At 37.5% G+C, this 21,549-nt stretch overlaps 1 protein-coding gene across 6 annotated transcripts in view; it reads left to right on the forward strand.

The window, feature by feature from the left end:
* The window catches only part of PDE7A (phosphodiesterase 7A), a 361,811-nt gene that overhangs the window by 310,329 nt on the left and 29,933 nt on the right, over positions 1–21,549 (forward strand). For all 6 annotated transcript variants that reach the window (XM_059901826.1, XM_059901831.1, XM_059901827.1 and 3 more), the window contains 2 exons: positions 4,922–4,982; positions 8,508–8,591. In XM_059901826.1, coding sequence (XP_059757809.1) covers positions 4,922–4,982; positions 8,508–8,591 — 145 coding nt within the window. The remainder of the gene's footprint in view (positions 1–4,921; positions 4,983–8,507; positions 8,592–21,549) is intronic.

Raw genomic sequence — 21,549 nt, forward strand, 5'->3', positions numbered from 1 at the left:
AGAGTTGTGTCTTGCAGGTTAGGATAGCATTTAAGCTAAGTATTTGTGGACCAGGCTTACTTAAATTAGTAATGAATAAAATAACTTGAATATTTTGCACATCCCTAAGTAATTTGTTAAAATGCATTAAAATTAAATTCTACCCTTTTTGCCAAGTTTTTGTAATGGTTAACTAATACAGACCCTAAGTTAGTGCCTCTATAAATAAGTCTAAAGCGATTACCTTAAAATAAATTTAGTGTCATAGTTATAATCTAGGTTCTGTTCATTACCCAGTTTTTTACTTAAACTATTTTAACAGCTGATGTTAGTCTTTCTCAATCCTTAAAGTGATAAATGAGACTTTACCTTTCTAATTAGTGGCTCTCTTAGTAAATACCGTTCCCCTCATTTAAAAAAAAAAAAAAAAAAAAAAGGCAACCCTTCTCCTAAAGAGAACTGTTAGAGATAACAGGTTAAAATTTGTTTTAACAAGCTATTTACTCAATTTGATTGGATACTACTAGTGGGTTGATAGGTCCTGACCATGACAAACTATTACATAATTATATCTGTGGTTTCATGACTATGATTTGGCCGATAGAAATATTTATTTCCACATATGTGCTCTCCAGACTACTAGGTTTTCCTCTAATATGGTGGTATTAAGGGGAGTCTTGAAATCTAATAAGATAAATATCTTGGGGTAGAGATGGGAACAGCAAGTGTGAGTCGTGCCTTTTAATACCAAGTGATCACAGTGGCTGTTTGCTCCAGAATAAGTAGTTTACCATGAAACACTGCAGGAGGCTTAGGGTCTTCTGTTGGTGGAAGACACTAACTTTATTAAGCATGATGCTGCCAGGAGTGTGTTCTGTATGATTTAGTCCCTGAGGTTTTGAGATCATCCATTTCTTTGTAGATTTCTTTGTAGTACATTCTTACTGTAGCTTTAAATTTTAGTTTGATGTATTTTGTGAATATATAATAACTACACATGCTACAAAATTCAAAAGATATTCATTGAAAAGTCCTCTTCCTACCCTTGAGTCTGTCCTTCAGCTTCCCTGGAGGCAGCCAATGTTGAAAATTAGAATTTTATTTTTGCTTGTGACTTGTGTTCCTTTTATATTTCCTGAACTGTTGGGGTTTTTTGTTTGTTTAAGGCTACATTAAGTCATACAGCAGTTTAATTGATGTTTTTCTCTTAAATGATAAGCACCGAGGAGATAATAACAATGATTAGGGGAGCTATTTTGCATACTAAATCCAAATGAGGGCTTTAAATACAGTAACTTTTCTTTATAATAACAGTAAAAAAAACATGATTATTTTTCCTTGAGATTTCTAGGTATATGTTGAAGAGTTGTAAATTTCATGCTAGGGGTTTGTGAGGAAAGAAGATCATTAATATGTAAAAATACCATCTCATTTCCTTAATATGTATTTTGTTAATGAAGTCAAGCATTTTTTTCTTGTGTTTATTAGTTTATTATTTCTCTTTCTGTGAGTAGTGTATTTATGTCCTACCTGTTTTTCTACACTATTATTCATCATTTTGTAATTGATTTGTAAGACACTTCTTTTTTCTCCCTTCATTTTTAGGTGTAGCAGGGAAAAATTAGCCCTTTGTCGTATCTGTTGAACTCATTTTTCTTCGTTTGGAGTTTGTCTTTTGCCTATGTTTATGATATATTTTGCCATACATAATTTAACTTTTATGTGGCCGAATTGATCTGTTTTTCGTGACTTCTGGATTTTATAGAACAGTTAAAAAGGCCTTTCCTATTTAAGATTTCTTTTTGAGTCGTTATTTAAATTAAAAAAAAACTTTATTGAAGTATAGTTGATTTACAATGTTGTGTTAGTTTCAGGTGTACAGCAAAGTGATTCAGTTATACATATATATATTCTTTTTCACATCCTTTTCCATTATAGGTTACTATAAGATATTGAATATAGTTCCCTGTGCTATACAGTAGGTCCTTGTTGTTATTTGAGATTTTTTTTTAATACAGTCATGTTTTCTTCTAATATTTTCATGCTTTTTTTTTTTTTTTTAAAGTGTGTGTGTTTTTTGTTTTATTTATTTATTTATTTATTTATTTTTGGCTGTGTTGGGTCTTCATTTCTGTGCGAGGGCTTTCTCTAGTTGCGGCGAGCGGGGGCCACTCTTCATCGCGGTGCGCGGGCCTCTCACTGTCGTGGGCTCTCTTGTTGCGGAGCACAGGCTCCAGACGCGCAGGCTCAGTAACTGTGGCTCACGGGCCCAGTCACTCCGCGGCATGTGGGATCTTCCCAGACCAGGGCTCGAACCCGTGCCCCCTGCATTGGCAGGCAGATTCTCAACCACTGCACCACCAGGGAAGCCCTCATGCTTTTTATTTACATTAAAATTTCTGTTCCATGTGTAATTTATTTTGGAGTAGGAAGGTAATAATACAGTTTTATGTTTTTCCGGATAACAACCACTTAATCTAACATTTTAAATCAAATAATTACTATTTTTCCCACAGACTTGATTTTTTTTTTTTTTTGGCTGCGTCACACAGCTTGTGGGATCTTAGTTCCCCGATCAGCGATTGAACCCCAGCCCTCGGCAGTGAAAGTGCTGAGTCCTAACCATTGGACCACCAGGGAATTTCCTCTCCCCAGATTTTAGATCCTTTATTTAGCATATACAAAATTTCTGTATATTCTTGGATTTGATTCTAGATTCTCTGTTAAATATTTTGTCTATTTCTTTGTAGTGTCACACTACTTTATAATAGCTCATGACGCTAGTTCTATTTATTACTGTTTTTTAAGAATTTGCTTGCCTGTTTATTCAGCTAATATTATTGATTACATTAGAATGTGCTGGGCACTATTCTAAATGTTGGGATTTATTCTATATCTGGTGATACAGCGTTGAACAAAGTCTCTGCCTCCACAGAGGTTAGATTCTGATATGAGGTTTGGTTAATTTTATATTCTAGATGTTTAGTTTGTCTTTATATCAATTCTGTTGTTCATTAATTTATTCATCAACTTAATTTGTAAATGATTATTCACTAATTTATTTACAATAAGTGCATTCAATCATTTATTTACCAAATATTTATTTAACATCTACTAAATAATAGTAGTTTTAAGGGCCAAGGATACAGTGGTGAGTAAGTCAGACATGGTTCTTGCTCTTGTGGAGCTTTTGTTTTAGAACAAGCTAACAAGAGTAGGTCAGCTAGGTGTGCTGTACAGAGCATGAAGGTAGGGAGCTTTGGCGAGGGTGACTGTCTGGTGACTTTAGGTTTGATGGTCTGGGACTGCCTCTCTGAAGAGATGACATTTCATCTGGAACCTGAGAGGTAAGAAGGGAACGATGATGCAGTGATCCTGGACAGAACAGCAGGTATCAAGGCTGTGCGTTTGGCGTGGTTGAGGAAGGGCAAGGCGGCCAGGGTGGCTGGCTCTTCGTGGTAGAAAGAGGGCGGTAGGACAAGAGGGCTGAGGGGTAGGCAGGTCATGGAGAGTCAGGTGTTTGGAGTTTATTCCAAGTGTAGTGGGGGCCATTGGAGGACTTCCGAGCAGTAGCTGGAATGTTCACTCTTGCTTCTGTGTGAATGGACTGGGGGCCAAGAGATGCAGCAGGAAAACCAGTCAGCAGGGTAGAACATTGCAGGAGTCCAGGTGAGAGATGCTATTGCCTGAGACAGAACGAAGAAGTGGAGATCGAGGAAGGGAGATGAGTGTGAAGGTGGAGTTGGCAGAACTTGCTGAGGGTGTTTCAAGTCTTACAAAGGTGTTTTTTTGTTTTTTTTGTTTTTGTTTTTGGTAATTATATTTAAAATATTTGCAATACTCGTTATTTTTTATAATGGCTTTATTGAGGTATAGTTCATGTACCATACAATTCACCCATTTAAAGTGGGTGATTTTTTTCAATTCAGTGCTTTTTGGTATATTCACAGAGTTGTGCAGTCATTACCACAGTTAATTCGAGAACACTTTCATCATTGCAGGTAGAAACCCTGTGCCCATTAGCATTCACTCTCCAGTTCCCACCAACTCTCCCAACTCTAGGCAACCACCAGTCTACTTTCTGATTCTATGGATTTGCCTGTTTGGGATATTTCATATAATTGGAAACATGTGCTTTGTGGTCCTTTGTGACTGGCTCCTTTCACTCAATATACTGTTCTCAGGGTTCAACCATGTTGTAACATGTATCAGTACTTCAGTCCTTTTTATGTCTGAATAACAACACTAGATATTGAATACTGAATAATATCGTACGGCTGTACCGCATTAGTTGGTAGACATTTGGATTGTTTCCAGTTGGGGGCCATTATGAGTAATGTTGCAAGATACTTTTTATACTTGTTTATTTTTAAGCTCAAAATGTATTTTTAAGTCTGTTCTCTTTCAGTGACACCTCATTTTTTGTTTTACTCAAATTTCTTTGAGTGCACTGATTACATTTTTTAAATTCTCTTATTTCTTGTAGCTTCTGGGCCATTTGGTTTTTCATTTTGTTCCATTTACTTCTAGCTAAAGAGTTTCTTCAAATGTCTGATGTTTCTTGTTTGCTTATTCATTCATGTTTAAATGAAGGGAATAGTGAAGTAGTTGAACTGTGTCTCTCCATCAATTCCGTCTACCTCTGCAGAAGCTCTCTCTTCAAGTGGGCTTGTATGATGTACTCTGACATTAAATTTCCACCTACTGTGTTCCTCACTCTCTATCCACATCTCCAGTAATGCTTAATCATATTGTATTATAATTATTTGTCTTCCTCACAACTAGAGATTTCAAGAGCAAATGCTGTATTTAATTTCATTTTGTATATCCCAACTTCTCTTGCACAGTGTGTCACAAAAAATAATAAATACATGTTTGTTGAATTGAATTTTATATCCCATTTTAAATTGTCATGCATTAAAATATGTGTGTTTTTTTCTAGAGGCGTGGAGCTATCTCCTATGACAGCTCTGATCAGACTGCGTTGTACATTCGTATGCTAGGTAAGGATTATTTATTTTGCACCAATATCAGTTAATTTTGTTATCTGCTGTTATTCAAGATCGAGATATCTTTCATTAGGTAGCTTTTCATCACTGTTTGCCTCAGAAATGACCTATTACTTTGAAGTTGAGTCTAGAAGCCAAAATTAATATGATGTGAATAAAGAGGGGCATCTTAGAGTTTGGGTAATTGAGAAATCTCTGGCTTAATAACTGGGACTCTGTGATTAGTATACAATTTTAAGTTGCATCCTGATTATTCTTCATAAAAAGAGTCTTAGATTTGTACAGTTGCTGAATACCAAACAGTAACATGAACAAAGACGAGACCGTGAATTACCTGATCACATAGTCCTGTCACTGGATGTGTTTGTTCTCAGTTGGCTGGTGAGAAGGCCACTTGTCTTCTCCTAGTCTCAGTTCTTAAATCTTTAATGTATTACTCAAGTCCAGAGGGTAAAATGAATTTGATGTGTGTATATATACATATATAATTGATATATATATATACACACACATACATATATGTATGTGTGTGTGTATATATATATATATCTCTCTTTCCCTCTCTTTGCCGGATTTTCCTCTTCATCCACACACTCCTTGATCCCTTGTACTTTAATTCATACTATTAAAAACATACTGTAGGGCTTCCCTGGTGGTGCAGTGGTTGAGAATCCGCCTGCCAATGCAGGGGACACGGGTTCGAGCCCTGGTCTGGGAAGATCCCACATGCCGTGGAGCAACTAGGCCAGTGAGCCACAACTACTGAGCCTGCGCGTCTGGAGCCTGTGCTCCGCAACAAGAGAGGCCGCGATAGTGAGAGGCCCGCGCACCGCGATGAAGAGTGGCCCCTGCTCGCCGCAACTGGAGAAAGCCCTCGCACAGAAACGAAGACCCAACACAGCCAAAAATAAATAAAGAAATAAATAAATTTAAAAACAAAAAAACAAAAACATACTGTAAAGATTCCAGTAGGCACCTTTACTCATCTTTTCTTACTGTCTTTTCTTCATGACTGCTCTCCTTATACTCAGAATTCCTCACTCAATTTCTATGATATTTAGTCATCCTTGTTCTTCACCTGCTTCTGGGGTGGTGATTTGGTTTTGGGGTTTTTGTTTGTTTGTTTGTGCCTCTTTCACTAACTCCTTTTCATAGTCTTAAGCCTTTGTGTTCTCCAGTGTCCTGTTTTTGCTCTTCTTCCCTTTTTCCCTCTTTAATTTACCTTGTGTATCTTACCTGCCTAGTACCATTCTACTCTAGCACATATTTTCCCCCAGGAATGTTGAGCCTTTTCTTCTTTACTGTCTCCATCTCTCTCTGTAGACATGTCAGGATTCTGCTCTCCTTAAAACAGAGTTTTAGACTCCTGTCTTCTTCACTCTGTAGAACATCTCCACATGGTTATGGGTACCTCACATTTAACATATGTGTTAAAAGATTTGTGTTCCCCAGGTCTGTGATTTTGCATTCTTTCACCATCTCAGGAAATGGAACTCCGTTCTTGTGGTTGTCAGGTCAGGAACCTTGGCGTCATTCTTGACTCTTATTTCTTATTTCCTCTGCATTTACTTCATCACCAAATCCTCTTGGCTGATACCTTCAAAGTATATGCAGAATTTCACCACCCCAATGCTGTTACCATCCCTAACTGAACCACAGTTACTCGGTTTTTTATCGGTAGCTGTCGTCACATAGTTGTACATTAGATCTCCAGAACTTCCCTTGCGTAACTGAAACTTTGTACCCCCTTGACCAGCATCTCCCCATATCCCCCTCCCCGCAGGCCATAGCTGTTGCCTCGTTGAATGCACTCACTCCTTAAGTGTCTCCCTGCATCTACCTGTGCGTCTCTACTTGATTCTTGTCTATGCAGCCAGAGTGAACCTTTTCAGACCTAAGTTAGGTCCATCTCACCCCTCTGTTCTGAATCTTCCAATAGTTTTCTATCTTGGAGTAACAGCCAAAGCTATTATAATGGCCCATTGAAGGTCCAGTGTGATGTGGCCCTACTATTTCTCTGACCACACCTCCTACCAGTTCCCCTCATTCACCTCACTCCAGCCATGCGGGCCTCTTTGCTTGACCTTGAACGTGACAAGCATGCTCCCGTCTCAGGGTATTCATGCTTGCTCTCCCTACGTCTGGGCCCGTCTTCATCCAGGTAGCCGTGTGGCTCACTGCTTCACTGCCTTCAGGGCTCTGCTCAGATGCCTCCTGTTCACTGAGGTCTCTGACCACAGTCATGAATCACTTCTCCCCTACTCCTGCCTCCCTGTTCTTCTTTCCTTGCTTTAGTTTTCTGCATGGTGCTTATTACCATCTTCCGTAGAATGAAATTATTTATTTGTTTTATTATTTGTGTCACTCCATGAAAGGGTGAGCTTCATGAAGACAGGGACTCTATATATATTTTGCTCACTGCTGTGTTACCTGACATGTAGTGAGTGCTCAGTAAACATCTGATAGAGAGTGAAGGCATCTCCACATGAGAGAAGTGATTAGTCGTTGTGGGATGGACTCACGGTGGATGACAGGCACCTTGAAACAAAGAATAAGCAGGAAAGCCTTCCAGGCAAGCGGAATTGCGAGGGCACAGGAATAGGGACTGGAGACTTAAAGGTTATAAACTCGGAGGCTATGGAAGTGTAGTGGGAAAGGTGCTGCCTTTGGAGCCCGCAGAGCTAGGTTTAAACCCTGGCACACCTTTACACTAGCTTTGTGGCATGTGCATGCTCTTAAACATCTAAAAATCTCAGTTTCTGCATCTGAAAATGGGGGTTAAGATTCCTGTCTCTCAGAGTTGGTTAGAGAATTAAATGAAATAATGTCTACTAGGCACAAAAAGAGTACCTGGCAGAAGATTGAAGTGGTTATGTTGCTGTATGGAGAAGTAGATCCAAACGTCATATGAATACAAGAAGAAACAGTACTGAGCTTATAAACAACAAAGTTTAAGACCCAACTAAAGACCTTGACTATACCCACTGTCAATGAGAAAAAAGAAGATTGATCAAATTAAACATTTCAGGCAAAATCTTTAACATTTTAATTTTCTGTGCATTTAAAAAATTATAAGCTGCTTGAGAATAGGTAATATATTTTCTATTTCTTTATATCCCTTATAGTATAGTGTTAGGCACAGAGTAGACACTTAATAAACATTTGCTTCTCATTGTGGCTTTTTAAAGTTTTGTGCTGAGGATTTTTTTTAACTCCATGTGAGTAATAAGATATGAGGTTGGATTATCATATACGTGAATCATCTTTCAGAAGGTGACTCTAAAATAGAGATTATAATTATTATAGGGGTAGGTTAAAAAAAACCTCATCTAGCCTTATAACTCAGTGCCAAAAATTTGTAAACCCTTTCAAATAAATCAGCTCTTAATTACTTATTCCATTTATATCATTAGTAGCCTGAGTTATGGGTATGATCCCACATAGACCTTTATTGCATGTGGGAGCTTCTTCCTGAACGGCAGCCTTCTAAACTTATGTATTATTCCTGATTCTGTCCAGGAGATGTACGCGTAAGGAGTCGAGCAGGATTTGAATCAGAAAGAAGAGGTTCTCATCCATATATTGATTTTCGTATTTTTCACGGTAAGTGTTAGCAGATACAGTATTTCTCTCAGACTTCCAGTAAAAGATCTTCATAAAATTATGTAATTTTAATTTCAGATCTTCATAAAATTATGTAATTTTCCAAGGGAAAACGAATACAAGGAAAAACATATTATGTTTAAAATGTTTTTAAAATACTGGGTCATGATAAATGACACTTTATTTCTAAATAATGCTTGTAAATGTTTAGAGGCAAGTAGAATTGGAAAGTATCAAAATATGAAAGCTGATATGGTTTTTCTTCTTTCAAATTTAAATGTGAAATTACTTTGGTACATTTTTTTCTTTTAAAAAACTATATTTTCAAAAAGTTGTTTTATTCTAAATGTTTTATCTTCACTACTCTAGATAAAATGTTTTTGTGCAGGTGACATTATATAAAGGTATCTCATAGTTAACAAGGTGTATATCCTTTGGATTTATTTAAAAATACACATACCCCTGAAAGGTGTTTGGTAGAATGCGTATTTTGAAGACAAACATTGTTTTGTTCCGGCACATAACGGGAGAAAAAGGGAAAAAACAGGACTTCTAAAACCCTTAAATATTAACCATATTAAATCTGTTTTTGGAGGAGTTCCTCTTTTGGTAACGTTGCATAAATTATTTGGATTAACACTACAATTAAAAAAATTAGAAAAACTGGACACAATAGAAAAGACGTGTATTTGAGTGTATCAGAGTGCTGTTGAGGCAGGGGCGAGCCAGGCATTTCAGGCTACTTTTCTCCCCTTAGTGGCATCTGCTGATGCTGGGAAAAGTGGGTGAGAAGCTGAGCAGAGCTTTTGTTGGACACTTGAGGCTAGAAAAACAAAAACAGCTCACCAAGGTTGGGAAATTGTCCTGGTAAACTCTCTATGCTTCAGTTAAAGACCCAAAGTGCTTTATATTAGAAATAAATCCCAGCTTTAAACTCTCTCAAATAATGATTAGGTTAAGGTGATCTGTGATTTTAGTGCCTCTAAGCCACCTGCTTAGAAGTAAGTGTTAATCCTCTTTGGAGGAAGGAGACTCTTGGATTTGGTTTGCTAATATTTTATTGAGAATTTCTGCATTTATATGCATGAGAGAGAATGGTCTGTAGTTTTCTTTTTTTATAATGTCTGATTAGAATGAGTTAGGAAGTGTTACCTGTGCTTCTAGCCTCTGAAAGAGATTTTAGAGGATTGGTATAATTTCTTCCTTAAAGAATTCAGCAGTGAACCCCTCTAGGCCTGACGTTTTCTGTTTTGGAAGGTTGCTGATTATTGATTCAATTTCTTTAATAGATATAGGCCTTTTCAGATTGGTACCTTCTTCTTGTGTGAATTCTGGCAGACATTTACTGTGGGATTAACCTGGTCAAGTTCCTGGAGGTAAATCTCACAAAATTCTCCCCCCCTCCCACCCCATGACTGGATTTCCCTGGAGTTTTTAACTCTCAGAGAAGCCGCCAGAAGTTCATCAATTATAGTTCAGGTTTCTCTGCCCTGGCACCGGTTCCCAAGGAGGTTTCCATTTGTGAGTCTCTGTGCCAGTAAGTTGTCTCTCTTCGCCCGTCTCTCCAATCTTGGGGCAGCGAGTTGCCCTGTGTCCTCACCTCTTCAGTGGATCCTAGAACAGTTGTTGATGTTTCAGTCTGTTCAGCTTTTTATGTGTTGTTAGGACAGAATGGCAACTTCTAAGCTCCTTATATGCAGATCCAGAAACCAGAAGTCCTATTATGTTATTTTTAAATGGAATGATAAATAAGTATTTTGAATTTTTGTTTTAATTTCTATTATGGAAAATATCCGTAGATATAACGCACATAAACTAAAGCTCTTTGGGGCAGTAAATAATTTTAAGAATGTAGAAGAGTTCTGGGGTCAACATGTTGGAGAAAGCTGCACAAGAGTTACCTCTGTAGAAGCATGAGGTCCAGAGATTTTACAGGCAAATTATTCAAGATCTTTAAGAGACTGATAATTAGTTTCACAGCACTTTAAATTCTTTCAGATTACAAAAAAGGAGTCATTCAGAGTTATTTTTATAGAGCAAATATAACTTCCAAGAGGCAAATGTAATACTCTAAGTGTAAATATCTATAAAAAAAAATCTTTGGAAAAAATATTAGCAAAAAGAATACCAACAGCATAAAAATAATACTCCAGGCTTGGTGGGTTTGTCTGGGGAAGGACGCAAGAGTGATTCAATATGTAGTTTTTTTCTCTAACAACACATTAGACCTTAGTAACATGGGTTGCCTCCAGGAGAGAAACTGGGTGGCTTGAGGACGTGAGAGAGAAAGAAGCTGTTTGTTGTACACCCTTTTGAATTTGGATTCAAGTGAACATATGACTCGCTGAAAAGTTTAAATAAAATTGTTTGTAAATATTGTAATATACAAAGATTGGTTCTGAGTAAGGATATCAGTAAAGTGGTTAAGTCTCAATATTGACCTAAAGAAAAGCACAGTTGCATTAGGAGTCTCTAGGTTACCCCTTGTCTTCTACTGCATTTAGTGAAAGAGAGGATTTGAAAATTATAATTGTTATAAGATGCTGGAGGTCTTAAATAGGAGACATAATGGGACATTTCTGTGGGAGAGGGAAGTTGCAAATGACCAAATCGTTGGAGGTACTCTCTCATGGAATTCAAATAGGATGTTTATCTTCTAAATCATTATGAAACCAGGAGCAAATGATGTAAAATCTTAAGGACAAAATGAGAAAAGTACGACCAAAGGTATCACTGATGGCAGTAAAGGTAAACAGATAAAATATTCCTTCTAAGAGATAAAGACGCGCAGATTGGGTGAAAAATGAAACCTAGTGGCAAGAAATGGTTGAAAGCAGTGTGCAGCAATCCCAGGCTGGAGGATGTTCCCCGGGCTTGGGGATCTCCACTTGCATCCTGACCTCCTGACGTGGGGCCTCTGTGGTCTGGTGTCTCAGGACAGCAGAGGCCCACTCGGCTTCTAGGTATGCAGATTCTCTTCACGACCCCATCGTGACAAATGTCTGAGACTCTAGGCTGTAGCTGGAAATTGTCGTCAACTGTGGAACTGACCCTGTAGTTATTATAAAACAAGAGTATCTCTCTAAGCCAAAATGATAACGTAATTTGGAGGGTTTTTTTTTTTTTTTTTTTTTTTTTAGGAGGGGTTTTTTAAATAGAGAAAAATGAGTCATTCTTTCCTACTCGTGTCATAGGTTCTGTTTATCACACAGCTCAGAATTCTGAAAAGAAAAAATTTTCATCGAGCGTATTTTGTGAAATGTGATCTAATCAGGGGGTGAGCACATGCCCCTGCTGTGGCTGAAGCCACCCGAGTGCCACCTTGAGGCCGTGCCCCGCGGACCTGGCCAGCGCTGCGGGGTGGGCGTAATCTCTCCAGGGCCTGAGCAGTCGGGCTTCAGTAATGTGCCCTCTCCTTTGTATACAATTAAAAATAAGATTTTATTTTCACGATGACATAAATATTTGCATGCTGAAGTTAAAATAGTTTCTAGAATGTTCTGAATACAAAATTCGGGATAGGTGTATTAAATTCATTGAAGCTAGAATTTTCTCTGTGTACAGCTCCTCACCCCACGCCTTCTGTGCATCTCTTTGGTTTTACCTTAAACTCACTGTCAACTTTCCCTGTTGTAAAATTCTTGTCTCTCTCAGTTCTTTCATTGTTTACATCCAGTCTGCATTCAGTCCCATGTATTTAGTAACCGAAAATAGCTGTCATTCTCCTCTCCTTTCTGTCCTCCTTATCTCCTATCCTGCTGGATTCAGACCTCTGTTACCACTGTCTGGGGTTATTCTGGTGTTCTCTTAACCGTTGTCCTTCCTTTTAGGATTCTGTCTTGTAATCTGTCCTCCCAGGGCAGGGTCTTTTTAAAGAGAGAGAAAGCTTAAAATACAGGAGAAAATGCATATCAACAGGTTAGAAACATATATTATACTATTAGTACATTATAACTACTACTTGTCTGTAATTTTGTATTTCTTCTATGTGTTCTATTTGTGAGGTGCTGCTGATGTGTGTTTAGGTGCTGGAATAGTTTTAACTTGTTTCTGGATTACGATTTTCTCCATGTTGCACATAATTGTCTTTATTAAACTTGCCTAGAAATTAGACATCTACACTGCAATATTGAGCTTTTTTTGAAAGATTCTTTTATATATACGATTTATTATAAACAGTGTTTGGGTTTACCATCTCAAGGTGCATTCTCCTCTAGCTGTTTATCCAGTTAGAGAACAATTACAGGCTCCAAAGTTAGCAAGTGAGACCTCAATAATAATTTTATTATGTAAATATTGCAGTTTTTTCTGCCTTGAGTTTTTGTGGTTTGGATTATCTTTTGTCATATATCCTTATTCTCGTTCTCGTGAGGCCTGTAAATGGATTTTCACAATAGGATTTGCCATGGGCATTATCATGCAGCAAGTTCTGACTTTGAGTCTTTCTAAAAGGGTATAAAGAGGCAAAAGAAGAAAATTACCTGTACACATGAGTACATTAAATACAGAAACAGTGTTCAACTTCACTACTAAACAAATTCCTATCAAATTTAGAAAGTTAAGCAAACGATCAGCTAAGGTGCTAGTGATAGAAGTTGGCGTATTACAAACTTTTTAGGAGGCAGTTTGTCACGATGCATAAGGAGTCTTAAACATTTTTTTTTCTCTTTGATTTCAGCACTAGATATGTATGCAAAGGGAATAATCTTACACAAATGTCAATGTATGTGCGAAGACATTCACATTGGTCTTATTTATAATAGGAACATGTATTAGGTTGTGGTGTCATTCACTGAAGTATTTGAGGGTAAAAGACCAGAATGTTTATAACCTACCCTCAGATGCTCAGAAAAAGAATCAAGTACACACCACACACACACACACACACACACACACACACAGTACAAATGGTAAAGCAGGTGGATAAAATGTTAACAATGGCAAATCTGAGTAAAGGGTACGTGATAAAGGGTATTCCCTGTACTATTTAGTTTTGCAACTTTTTGCATTTTTTATTTGTATTTCAACACGATCTCTAAACAAAAAGTTTTTAAAGTATGGTAATTAAATTATGCATTTATTAAAAATCATGGGTTTATAGTCGGAGTGCCGATTTGTTAACTGGTATTAGACCAGGTCTGTGGTTGTTTATAAAGAAGTGGGAGAATTCAAACTTTGGGAAGATGTTTTGAAACTAACCTGTATTCATGGTTACAGGGGGTGGAGGGATTTTGAAGATCATGAATCCTCTTTGCCAGGAAGTGTTTGCAGAAGACCTGGTATAAATTTGCAGTCAGGGTTAGTCTGGCAATTTGTCACAGATTCTGCTTTAATCAATAAATTCTACTATAATTTTTAAGTTATCATACAGAAGCTTTCATTCTTAACTAGGTTTTGTTGTTTCGGGGTTTTTGTTTGTTCTTTTGTTTTTTGGTCTCTGCTGCTTTAAGTAGACTGTTCATGCTAACTTCTTTGTGAATTTATCAGGTGTTATTATCTTGGTTCTATGGGGCAAGAAAACAAATTTTCCCAGATATCATCTCTCACTGAAGAGATTTTATGAAGCATTCTTTTACCTTTGTGTTCTTATTACCTATGTTATAGTGCAAAAGATAATATATATCATACATATTTACATAGTTTGAGTTTGAGAAAGGGATTTTTCATGTAAGGAAGTCATTGTTGACATTATTTTAGGATGATCAGAAACATTCCTTGGAATATTTTTTTCCAAAGGAAAAAATTTTTTTTCAAACTAATATTTTCTTCTCTGGAGAGTGTTCCATTTTGCCGTTTAGATAGAACATGCGTATCAGTGGGAATTATATGATGGGTTGTGTTTATTAAGAAATTCGGAAGATCTTAGCTCATTAAAGATACTGCTGAAATTTTCAGATGCTCATGTTAGTCAGAAATTTTTATTCAGCCCAAAAGGAGATGTGAAATTGCTTATTGAATAGAAAGCAGTTTCTGGTTGTACTACTTAAAAAGTGTCATGACAGTCCATGAGTATTCACAGTATGCTAATCACTAATTATTTGTTTAGATAACAAAACACTAAGATTGGTGCTTCTTACTTAACCTCTTTGTCCCTTGTCTGTCCCCCAGAGCTGTACCTGGAATCCTGTAATGGTGTTTAGGGCTATCGGATTACTAGCAGATAATGCAGCTATAGCTCTTCTAAGCATGTGATCATTTTATATAACTTTTTGTTTTTTTAAGGATTGGTCCACTTTCTCAATAGGCAGATGATTAGTTTCTGACAAATATTTAAACTTCAGTGTTAACATTAATACTTCTTTGACACCTACTGGAAAACTTCAGCTTCCATCCCATTTTTAGAAGATCCCTAACCTTTCAGACCTGCCCTATCTAGGAATTACTCCCACTAAGGTCCAGATTTCTGGTCCTCCAAACTGATTCTTGATGTCCCGCATTCAACGAATTTTAACCTATTTAGTCTCCTGACCTTATGTTGTGAAAATTCGAGGTTCGAGGCACCTGATAATGATGAGCAATATATACACTACCAAATTGGGAGAAGGAGGGAATTGGGGGGCGGGGTAGAGAAGGCTGGGGAGAGAGAAGCTGATTGATTAGAGAGCGGCAGAGCTGTTAGGCTGCGGGCTGGGTGGTGTGAAGTGAAGAGTGCCCCGGAGCTGGGTCTCCCTGCCGTGGCTGCGTTGCCCTGAGCATCACTCCTTGACGTGAGAGCTCCTCCTCCGCAGGCTTTCTCAAGTTCTGCTTCCACTCGGCTCTCTGTGGAGAGAGAACCCGGGGCCTCCCTCCTGTCAGTTCCCTCCTTTTGAGTATGTTGGCTTTAGTCACCAGCTTTCCGTAGGGTGGATTAAGAGCCCCACATTTTCCTACAGATATTTTTCTATGTCCAATTGGCCGTACACCTGGTCTCTTGAAATATAATATTTTCACTTTTAAATTAGTTGGACTTAATGAAATGGATTCCATATTGACTTTTTGTCAGAATTCATCTCTTGTTTGCTCTAAATGTAATGCCCCTAAATTTAGTAAATTATTCTTTTAGTTACACATTCTTTTTAGCTTACATAGTAACAAATTCTAATATCTTGAAACATAAAAGCGTTATTATAATTCTGCTCCACATGTGCACTTAGAAAAACTGATATCTTCCTTTGAAAGATTCTGGCATGGTTATTAAGTAGTAAGGGAAGCTGCCAGCTTGAAATTTTCATGGAATTCACCGAAGCTCATTGACGTCATCCAGACTGGAAGCCGTGGTCTCTCTGCCAACGTTGGACAAGACGTAATACGAGGAGAATGTCTTTTCATGTCCACACAAGCGCAGTTTTCCGTTTTCTTTTACTCCTGACACATGGTAATGTTCCATTCTATGTAAATGTGTTTCGCCCATTATCTTGAGCCTTTTTATTCATTTTAGCACTTTATTCCACCCCATACTAGGGAACCTTTCAGGATATTTACATTGTAGCCTAAAAGGCTTTTAGCCTTACTCATCTTTTTGTTCCTGGTTTCTGGCAGCCTCTGGCTCATTGTAGAGATTGAATATATTCCTGTTGCATCAAATTGACTAGAACTGTATATCTTCTACCAGTTAGACTTCATAGGGTCCCATTTGTATTTCTCTAAGTATGATCTGTATTAGCTGTAAACTGAATTCAGGCTGGCTCCTGCCCTTCCGTTGAATCAAATGTCTCATGTTGTCTTTATTATAATGACCCACTCTGAAAGCAGACAAAACTCTTCTTAAGTTTTGCCTTAGACCCTCAGGTGCATTTGATTTTGTGTTGTTTCTTATCTTCCTAACAGGGCTGTGTTAGACTTGGATACTTGTTTCATACTTAGTGATATGATCAGAAAGAACATCTGTTTCTGTGTTTATTTTGAGCTTAAAAGCTTATGTCATACTGATTTTATCGTCTTAGTTTATCTTAGTCTTTAATGTATAGTAAACTCCCACACAAACTCAGGTCCTCTTATATTCCAAAGCTTTTACTGCTTCTTCCCTTTAAGAATAGAAGTTGTTGCGTGGCGTTTCCCTCAGCCGTGACTTTTTCTGTTACATTGTTTTTCTTATTATCTTTCATACTGTACTGCCTGGTCACCACTTTCCTATTTACAAGCGTATTTTTTTTTTTTTTTAACCATTATTTGTTTGATTTGCTAAGGTGGCTGTCCATGATTTGTAATTTAGTCTCTCATTCAGATGTGAGTGTGCCAGCCTCTACTTATAGTTCTGGTATTATAGACTAAGGTCATATCTGTCTGGAGTTTCTATTAAATTTTAGTTTGTTCCCAGTCATTCATTTATCTTGAAATCATGTCTGGTTGTTTCAGAAACATTTCTGTAATAGTTCATAGTCACAGGAAACAATCTCATGTCCTTTTCCCCTGTCTGTTCATCATGCATGTTCCTGCCTCCTTCCTATAACAATCCCCTTGCCAAGCTGTGCCTGTAGAGATGAGTACTGCTGTGCTGAATCGAATTAGGAAACAGAGCCTTCTGCCCCACCTGTATGTATTTTTTAAAATGTATCTAGTTTTCCAGGTGATTGTGAAGTGCCTGCATTTGAAAAACCACTGATTTTTGTTTCTTTTTTTTTGTCTCAGATTGAAAGAATATCTTATCTCCTAGATATCTTCTCTAACTTCATAGCATAAATTAGGGAACCCATACGGTTTGGACCTTAACCTTAATAAAATTTAATGATAGTTTAATTCTGCCTGTCCTTTGGAGAATTGGAGAAACTGGAGATTTAACTTTAAGCTTTATTTTGTATGTAATACAGTAAAGCTTGTGTGCTTTCTTTTCCTTCTTTTTCTCTCAGCTCACTAATAAGGGAATTAGGAATGTAACAAATAAGGAGCTGTGTTCAAGTCCTAAGTTTGAGCATAAGAGGGACCCAACATGTCACATATCTCATCTCTGTAGGAGAGTTGGGAGTGATATTGCTCAAGACGTGTTGATTTCCCAGCCCTTTTGTTTCCTTAACCTATTACCTATATTTCTTTTTTCTGTCCACTTTCTAATATGAAGGAGAAAAGAAATGCCTAATCCATAACAATAAGAGTAATCTTTTAAAGAGGGTTTTATATTGACTTTTATCAAATCCTGTCAAAGTGAATATTGAATTCTGCAAACTAAAGTTATAAGAATTGCTTAAGGGAAAGAATATTAGTTTATTCTCATGTTAACATTGATCTAATTTTAGATTATGAGTAGCTCATTTATTTCTTTGATTTCTAGTGAAGCTTGGAATGTCTATATATTTGTTTTAAAGTAATGATGCATGCATATTTTGAAATCTTTAAATATGTGCATTTAATTCTACAGTATGTAAAAGTATACAGTGGTCTTTAGGATGAAGTTATGCTATCATGAAGAATAAATCTGGCTTTGTTAAAATAAATAGTATGAAGTCATGTGCTTAAAAATATTTAAACATGAAACCAATGTTATATGTCAATTATACATATTGTTTTTAAAAAATCGATATCTGTAACAACTACAGCCATTAATGTTAGTGTTTATTCTTTGCCCAAAAAGACATATTGCTGTATTATCTCATTTGATTTTTACAACAGTTCTGTAAGACCTGTTTTTACAATGAGGAAACTGAGAATCAGTTCAATAACTTAAATAACTTTCCTAATGTCATAAAACTAGTAAAAGGGGCAGGGCTGGGATTCAAAATCAGATATGTAACTCCAAAGCTGATGTCTTTATTTGCCCTGCTGTACTGCTTCTCCGTATCAGAACAAGCTACTCTACTGAAGACCATTGCTCTAAACACCTAGCTGTTTTTTCTCCATTTATCCATGCATGCTAAATGTAGAAATTCTTCCAGGAAAACTTGAATTTAGATGTAGCTAAATGTGTTTATTCAGTATTAACAGTAGGCTTTCTGATATGGCTTCTGTTCTTTTTAAGAAAAATTAAAGAGGAGATTAGAACGAAGAATGTCTTAATATTTTTTATTCAGTTATCATTCAATATGACCTTGCCTTAGACTAGTGTTAAAACCTTACAGCACTGAATTTTAAAAAACATTTTTTAACAGTCTCCAAGGGTAATTCATGCTAATGCATCTAAATGATTGTTAGTTACGGTTTTAAGGTAGCAGATATAGTGACTGCAGGACTCCCTCTTGTGGACAATTAAAGCAAGTGGTGGTCAAGTCTCAAGATCCAAAGGCTTTTCTGTTAAAAACCTCTTTTGTCTAATAACTAAATATCGGTGACATCTTGGCCATGCCGTTTGGATGAGAGAAGAGGGTCTGTAGGAGAGTGGGGAGTGATACTGCTCAAGACGTGTTGATTTTCCAGCCCTTTTGTTTCCTTAACCTATTACCTATATTTCTTTTTTCTGTCCACTTTCTGATATGAAGGGAGAAAAGCAAGAGAAAAACATGGCTTCTAAATTTGCTGCTATCCCACATTTCATTACTGGCTCAGAGAAGCCAGGAGTGGATGACTGGAAGTAATCCCCATGATCATTAAGTAACGATGCTCATTTAGTTTTGGTGGGTTGATTAGTTCGTTCGTGATCACAGAGTGAGGTAATGTGATATTTTAGACGACAACCAGCAGCGCCAACAGTTCTTAATAGTAACTTGATTAAGTCACTGAGCCCTGTCGGCTTTCTAAGCTGGATTGGAATGTAGGTAACCATGTAAACTAGAACAAGCCCGAGACTTAAAATAAATAGTCCTAGCCTGGTGGAAGCTGGGCTTTAATAAAGACAACTTTAATCTGTTGTCTGTTATGCTGTGAAATAAATACTGGTGTGTCTCATGTCACAAAATGAGTTCGTGAGAATATTGGTTAATAGGGTCAGATTTTATGTAATATGGTCAGGGGGTGAGCCTTTTAGCCATTTAACTGAATGAAAGTACTAGTTAAGTTCTCAGGATCGTGTTCCCAGTTCCCCATGTATCCTCTTTTTATCTGTTCCTAAATGATACTACTTATTCAACTTGACACCTTCTCAATAGTGGCCTCTACTTGCTTGTTTCAGTATAGGAATTTTATTTTTAATCATTATGGGGAATCAGTGTGTATCCTGTGTGTGGAGGAAGGCTGGGGGTGGGGTGAAGCAAACCTGAAGAAACTAAAATTTTCCATCTTAACATGATCTCATCATGCTTCATCCTTGATTTATAGTTACTGATTCCCTTTTCTTAGATCATATTTTGGAAGCTATTCTAGGATAGTTCTGGAAACCTCTCTAATTTTCTTTTGGAAAACCTATTCTCCAGTTTGATAATGTGTTTTAGAAGCCATTGAAATGTGCTCCTATGTGCTTGTTCTACTTCTGAGGGTTTGTTCTAAGGGAATCAGGACGTGTGCGAAGATTTAGTTATAAGAATGTTTATTACAGAATTGTTGGTAAGAAAAATGAAAGTTAGGAGCAGCCTAACAGCAAAAAGATTTAGTAAATTACGATAGTTTCATACTTTAGAATAATATGTGGCTAGTAAAAATGATGGCACATGTAAGTGCCATTTATTGACTTGAAAAGATGTTTGTGAATTTTTAAGTTAAAAAAATGCTGTGAACTCTCTGGGATAAAAGAGAAACTGTATGTTTACGCATATATAGGAAGTAATTCATAGAAAAATACCTAGAGCACCAGGCTGTTGATAGCTGTTGTTTCTGGACTGCTAAGCCTTTCCATGCAACTTGTCCCCATTCTCAAACCCCGGTTGAGCGAAAGAGAAGGCTTAGGGCAGTTACTCCCAGAAAGGACCAGGAAAAACACCTTTTAAAGGAAAGGGATAGTGTGGCTCAAAAATAACAGGGTAGGAAGCTCTAGGGGTTGGTTCCTCCATCAAAACAACCACTAAACTGGAAAAAAAAGAAAATGGCAGAATTAATGATTTCAGGACTCTGGACCCTGATTGGACACTTATAACAACCAGGGGAGTGCCTGATGAGGGAGGGGCTGCTGTTCCTTGGCAGTTGAGCAGTGTGCACAAACCAGTGATCATCCCCCGCTCCTCAGCCCCTCGACCTGTGGGGAGAGTGGCCCGTGTTTCTTTAGTGACTTGCTGAAGCCGGGTGGGCAGTGGGGACCTAGTCCTCCAGAAGTTTGGGGTTGTTTCTAGATGTCAGTCTGGCAGATCCTGAGGGTTAGGCACAGATGTTTGCCTTGGTTTCAGCCCTTTCAGCTGCAGAGGCTTTGCCCAGAAGCATCTACCAGAAGATTTAAAGAATCGGGACTTCTCTCCCCATCCCCCAGCCTTTGGAGCCAGACATTTAAGGGAACTCTCTGTTGGGTCTTTGGCTGACTGCAGAGATACTGTAGCAGGAATTTTAGTGACCACACCCAGCAAGGAATAAACAAAGTCAAATAGATATGCAAAGACAAAAATAGTTTGGTCACAAAAGAGTCACAAAATAGATGGCTTCCGCCCACAACAAGCAGAAATAAATAGCCCTGGAAGAGTGAGAGATTAGATTTCCAGTTGCCCCAGCATAATACTCACAATGTCCAGTTCTCAGTTAAAAACTATAAAACATACAAAGAAAATGGAAAGTATGGTCCATACATATGAAAAAAAGAACTTCACAAAAACCATCCTGAGGAAGCCCACACATTGGAATTGCTAATCAAAGATGTTAAATCAACTGTCTTAAATGCTCAATGAACTAAATAGCAAACTGCGGACAAAGAACTAAAGGAAATCAGGAAAACGTTGTATGAACAAAATCAGAATCTCAATAAATAGAAATTATAAAAAAGAACCCAACAAGTTCTGGAGCTGGCAAGTATGATAACTGAAATGAGAAATTCACTAGAGGGATTCAGCAGCAGATTTGAGCAGGCAGAAGAAAGGATTGGCGAACTTGAAGATAAGAACATTGAAATAATCCAGACTGAGAAGCAGAAAGAAAAAAGAATGAAGAAAAATGATGAGAGCCCAAGAAACCAGTGGGGGAATCATCATGGGTACCAACA

This window comes from Balaenoptera ricei, chromosome 17 (assembly GCF_028023285.1).
Source record: "Balaenoptera ricei isolate mBalRic1 chromosome 17, mBalRic1.hap2, whole genome shotgun sequence".
NCBI classification, from domain to species: domain Eukaryota; kingdom Metazoa; phylum Chordata; class Mammalia; order Artiodactyla; family Balaenopteridae; genus Balaenoptera; species Balaenoptera ricei.